The 5,870-nt window shown below is 26.8% G+C and overlaps 1 protein-coding gene across 4 annotated transcripts; it reads left to right on the top strand.

Annotated features, from left to right (window-relative positions):
• The first annotated feature begins 323 nt into the window (after positions 1–323).
• On the top strand, positions 324–5,619 carry LOC136081875 (uncharacterized). Of its 4 annotated transcripts, none has more exons than XR_010639209.1 (5): positions 325–480; positions 3,891–4,154; positions 4,451–4,624; positions 4,775–5,065; positions 5,300–5,619. XR_010639209.1 is itself a non-coding variant. In XM_065800192.1 (4 exons), exons 1-3 carry the CDS (start codon positions 393–395, stop codon positions 3,893–3,895), a joined length of 549 nt encoding a protein of 182 aa, XP_065656264.1. In that variant the 5' UTR covers positions 324–392; the 3' UTR covers positions 3,896–4,154; positions 4,451–4,624. The 4 variants fall into 4 exon arrangements, 2 of the variants coding, with proteins under 2 accessions (XP_065656264.1, XP_065656263.1); XR_010639208.1 differs by lacking the exon at positions 325–480 and adding an exon at positions 514–1,420; XM_065800192.1 differs by lacking the exons at positions 4,775–5,065; positions 5,300–5,619 and adding an exon at positions 965–1,420 and having other exon boundaries at positions 324–480.
• The last annotated feature ends 251 nt before the right edge of the window (positions 5,620–5,870 follow it).

The raw sequence follows: 5,870 nt of genomic DNA, 5'->3' as shown, positions 1-5,870 counted from the left end.
AACTTTAAGTTTCACCATTGCTGGATCATCAGGAAGAAAATTATATATATATATATATAAATATATATATATATATATATATATATATATATATATATATATATATATATATATATATATATATATATACCTTTAAATAAAATCATACAATATATGATTTATATGTAATATATTAATGATATATTATATATAAATCATATATTATATAACTTATATAATATTATTATATAAGTTAATGTGCCTTGTTGTTATTTTAAATTTATTTTTTAATTTGATTAGTTAATGTGCCTTATTATTACCACAAAATAATATTTATACAAAACATGGTTTAATATCATTACTTTCATAATTTGTATTGTAACTAGAAAAGAAATAACAAAGAAGAAGATAAAATGGTCAAAGCTGTTCTTGTTAAGTACCTTGGAGAACGAAAAATTGTTATTGCTAATAATAGTAGTATTATTGATTTTTTAAATAATGGTATGCATATTTATTTTTAAATATTTCAGAAATACACATTTAATACACATTTAATAATGTTTATAGATGGCTGTTAAGGATAATATAAAATTTTTACGTAATATTTTGCCTAAGTAAAACTTTTGCAAATGTATATACAGGCTATTCAATATTTTCATTTTAATTCTTAATCAAGTTTACATAGAGTAACTTTAAAAGCAGACTGCAAAACATTTCAATATAATATATAAAAATATATCTTTATTTATACACATAAATATATATTTTTTATTTTATTATGTTTTATTTTAAGTTGCTGCTTTTAAGTGGGGTTGTCAAATTCTGATGTCAAAGTTACCCCACATTACCTTTTTAATTTTTCAAACTCTTTTTAAATAAATTTGAAATTTGCTCATAGCCTACGAAAGAGACAGATCTAAAGAATGTTTTGTTTTTATTTTAGTTTCAAAGTTGTGTTTTTATTTAAATTATGTTTTTATTTTAGCTTCAAAGAAGTTTGCTAGTATAAGTGGGAATATTTGTGGAATCACATGGAATGGATGTAATGTCGATGAAGATACTTTTGTTGCCATTCTAAATGAGCAAAATCTGGAAGTTGAGGCCTTGTCTTTGCCAGTGTCTAAACTTTATTCAAGCTCTTTCTACCAAATTTCATCATGCTCACCAGCAGAATATTGTTCAAAGCATTCATCCAATCCTCCACTATTGACTTATGATGAGACACCTACTTCACACCAACAATTTAGTGACCAATCAAATTTAGAGAGCGCAGCAGATGTATCTGAACCAGTATTTATTCAAGAAGCTTTAGCTCAAAAACGTGCATTTTCACAGTATTCATTGACAGCCATTTCCAGTCAACTATCTTATACTGCTCAAGTGGCTTTCGCATCCACTAACAAATGCAATCCAAAATCCACTAACAAATGCAATCCAAAAAGTAAGGTTAAATTGTTGTATTTGTGATTTTAAAACATATAGACCTTATATAATGATATCTCATCTTAAATTACATGGTCAGGCAGGTTCAGTAGTATGCGATAATTGTTTTACTAAATTTAAAAGTGTTAGAGGTTTTCAACTTCATTATAAAAACTGTTGAAGAAATTGACATTTAGGTTCCAACAGAGAATAGAAAGCTTGGTGCATTAGCTCTACACCTGAGAGGAAAATATAGATGTTCTGAAAATGTAGTCAATATTATTTTTTCAAATTTAAAAGTTATTTTAACTGATAACACACCAAAAGAAGAGCTATCTACAATTTCCCAGCAATTATCAGCAGAATATTTAAGAAAGCAGTATTTTAAAAATGCTTTCAATGTACCAAAAGTTGAATCTATTTCTGAAAATGGCTTACAGGGATGCTATATTTCACTTAAAGAAATACTTAAGTTTATTTTGATATCCCCTGAATATGATAAGTGTTTAGAAAATTCTTCTGAAATATTGATTTCATTGTTTTCAGATGATTTAGGTATTACCAATCCAATAGGTAAATCGAGAGGAAACCATAAGTTGTGGGTTTTGTATTTTCAGTTGTTAAATGTAGCTGATTATAGCCTCAGTAAAACTTTAGGAAGGCTTTAACAGGAAGGTTCTTAGATGTTGTCGAGTTTGTAATTCTACTCATTCAGATATGCTTATTCACAATAGACATTCTCAGTGTATTGTTTGTGATATAGAAAAACATAAGATAAGAGTCCAAGAACTTGATAATTCACTTCTACCTCCCAAACAACGTCAAAAATGGTCAAAATTGTATCGTGTTCATTCTGCAAGCATTTTATCAGAAATTAGACATTTTGATGTCACAAAACAAGTACTTTTTGATCCCATGCATGATTTGTTAGAAGGTGTAATACCTTTACAGATAGAACTTTATTTAAATAACGCTGTTTTTTAAAGTTTATTTACACTAGATAGCTTAAATGACTTTGTAAAGTGTATCCACTGGACAGTGAAAAACCACCTGTAATAGTCGATTTAGTTATTAAGGGCAAATTTGGAAGTGCTCAGGTGCTATCTCTTTGCCGTGTTTGCCTATTTTTTTGAGAACCACTGTGGTTGATCTTCATTTTTCATGCCTAATTAAACTTCTTCATATACTTCAATTATGTTATTCTCCTATTACAACTGATGCTTATTTATTTTGCTCAGAGGAAAAAATAGCTGCTTATCATACACTTTTTATGGAAATCCAGAAAAATTTATACCTAAGTTTCATTTTCTCATACATTATCCACATCAATCCAGACAATTTGGTCCTCTACGATACCACATGTGCATGGGATTTAAGAGAGAACACCAAGTAATTAAAAACATCAGACATTTTAATTTTTAAAATATGCTATATACAGCCCTAAAGGGAATGATTTTAAACAATGTATCATCTTTTTACAGTTCTACTGGTGAGTTGAATAATGGAGTTCTCTGTGAATTAGATCAAGTAAATTTTAGAAAAAATGTAATATCTCGTATTCAAGTTAATGGTATTAAATATTGTCTTGGGTCATGTTTGTGGTTTAATAGTGGTTCACAATTTTTTGTTTATATAATTAAGGAGATACAAGTCAGAGGTTACAAAAAGTTTTTTATTACAACACAGCTCCAGTCTGCTGCATATGATGAGATAAGAGGATTTTTTAGTGGTATTGAAGATATTAATATTCCTTTAACACCTATTTCAACAGAAAATATTCAATTTCCTTGGCCTGCATTTTACTTTAAAGAGTCTGTTAACATCTATATTGTACCCCCAGCACTTCCATATATTACTTGTAATTAAATAGCTTAATACAGTGAGGAGTCATTCATAAAGTACAAATTTACACCTATTTACAGAGTGAGAAAATACAACCAAAAGTTTACTGAAAGAATATTGTCACAAATTATTTTAGACTGAGTTTGTAAATGTTATTTTGCTTAATTTTATATATACATATATATATATATATATATATATATATATATATATATATATATATATATATATATATATATATATATATATATATATGTATATATATATATATATATATATATATATATATATATATATATATATATATATATTGTTATATATATTGTTATATATGTTTGTATAGCTTTTTTTCAATATTTGGAATTTATACTTCTTTATTTTTTTTAAAGTTAATTGAGTTTTATATAGGCGAATTATTGAGTTTTATATAGGCAGTGCCATTGTCAGGCTTACATCCTGATATTAATGAAAAACATTTTTTGACTTAAGAAGCACTTGATCATTAAATGTTATAGTTTATAACTTGTTCTAAATTTTTTATTATAAAAATAAATTTGCATTTTTTTATTTGAAGATTTTACCGTGTCAAATTTAATAACGAATTTAATAATATTATGGTATTAATATCTACTTGCATATTGATTTAGATTGATAAAATTCCTTTTATTGGTGACGTTAGACAACAACTCATTAATTACTTTCCTCCACACATTAAACAATTTGTTAGCAGGAACTCTGTAGTAGAAGATAAGATTGTGGCCAGAGAATTAATGGCTTGTCTGTTATCATTCTGCTTCTCCCATATCCCAACTCATGTTATCATTGAAAGTAGAATTCTTCTGCACAAAATATTTTTTTCAAAGTTAAATTCGACTTGTCTTGGCTTATATCCTTGTTATGGTCAACGATGGGTAAGTGAAATATTACGTTTAATAATGTATTTGTTAGCCCAATTTGTTCATACTAAAAGTGGTAGTATTAATTTTGCATTTAAAGATTTTATTCTTTTTAAGTTCATGTACTTTTTGGTTTAAATAGATAATCATTTATGCATTATGTATTATTAATAAGTAAATTTTAAAAGTTAATGTTTTTTAAAAGTTTTATTTGTCAATTTATGCATTAATGTTTGTTTAGCAAACAGCATCATGAATTTGCTATTACTTTTTTTTTTATAAACTATGAGATTATAATTTGGTTATGTTAGGATCTCATTTTTAAAAAGTTGCCATACAATTTTCGACAACGATAGTATACCAAGTGTCACAGCTTAAAGGTGAAAAGGCTTCCGCAGGTTTCTGTTTCAAATAACAATAGGAAACTTAAACCTGTTGTGACTGAATTGGTAGCTAATCAAGAGCAGCTATTAAACGATGTTGAAGTAAGAAAAATATAATTTATGTATTTAAGCAATATTTATATTATTTAGATATTCTTGTAAATAGTTTTTCTCTTAATTTATTCCGGTTTTTATTAGAATAGTTTTTATAGCTCTTGAATGTTTAAAATCAACTAGTACTTTTCATTTTAGAATGAATTAAAAAAAAAAAAATCTTCACAGCCAACCTTGTCCATTTTAAATAGACAACTATTTAATAATGAGACATTCAGTGTGATACCAAAGAGAATTGGTTTTGCTCCTACACAAATGCTGGAGGAAGCAATTCGTTTTTATGCTGATTTCAAGGATACTACAGTCGCGATACAAGCAATGTTGTTTTGGATTTCTCCAGAGTCTGGTAACCACACTGATAATTTGTTAAAGCTCCAGCAGAAACTTATTTCCAAGAAGATATGTGATAAATTGTTTATGAAAGTGGATGTAAGTTTATCACCTGAATATTAGAATTTATTTTGAATTAAACAACATGCATGTCTATGTTTCCATGAAATAACTTTTCTTCTGTCTCTTTTTTTTTTGTAACAGTTTAATTCTTTCACAAAAATGATTTTAAACTGGAATGTATGTGAAAAACTGGAATGTGTACTTTAAAAATTTTCACAATATTTTTTTGCAATATTTTTTTACTATTATACTATTATATATATTTTTTAGTGTGAGTCTATTAAAGAATTCATAAGAGTGCCAAGTTCTTATGGTCCCCAAGTGATTTTTAATCACAGGGAGTATGGCATAAGGAGTCAACACGGTCTTGAGATAGACACTCAGCCATTAGTCAGCACCAGTGAGATGGTGGTGATTTTAGTTATTGTGTATTATTTATTGGACTTATCATATCCATCTTGTTTTGGGCAGTTGCTTGGTTTTTTTCAAGAGATATGTGGATTTGAACAATTTATTTTCATATCAAAAAAGTGCAATGCACTGTTGAACTCTTTTCAAAGTAATGTAAAGTTTGTTTGAAATATATATATACATGATCCTAAACTACATGATACTATATATAGAATAATTTATAATGATTACAAATTAATACTAATAAAAGTATTTGCAAAGCATTTGACCTGCCATTGGACATTAATTACATTTTATCTTTATAAAGAAAAAGAAATCTTACACAACATTCAAAATGTATGGATAAATAAAGAAATATTCACTCTGTTAAATGTTCAATATCAAGCAGAGTAAATATTTCCGTAGGAACCAGCATTTTGGAGTTTCTTAG

The sequence above is a fragment of the Hydra vulgaris genome, chromosome 06 (assembly GCF_038396675.1).
Source record: "Hydra vulgaris chromosome 06, alternate assembly HydraT2T_AEP".
NCBI classification, from domain to species: Eukaryota; Metazoa; Cnidaria; class Hydrozoa; order Anthoathecata; family Hydridae; genus Hydra; species Hydra vulgaris.
Note: the sequence above shows the minus strand (reverse complement) of the source record. Positions and strands in the feature narration are given on the sequence as shown.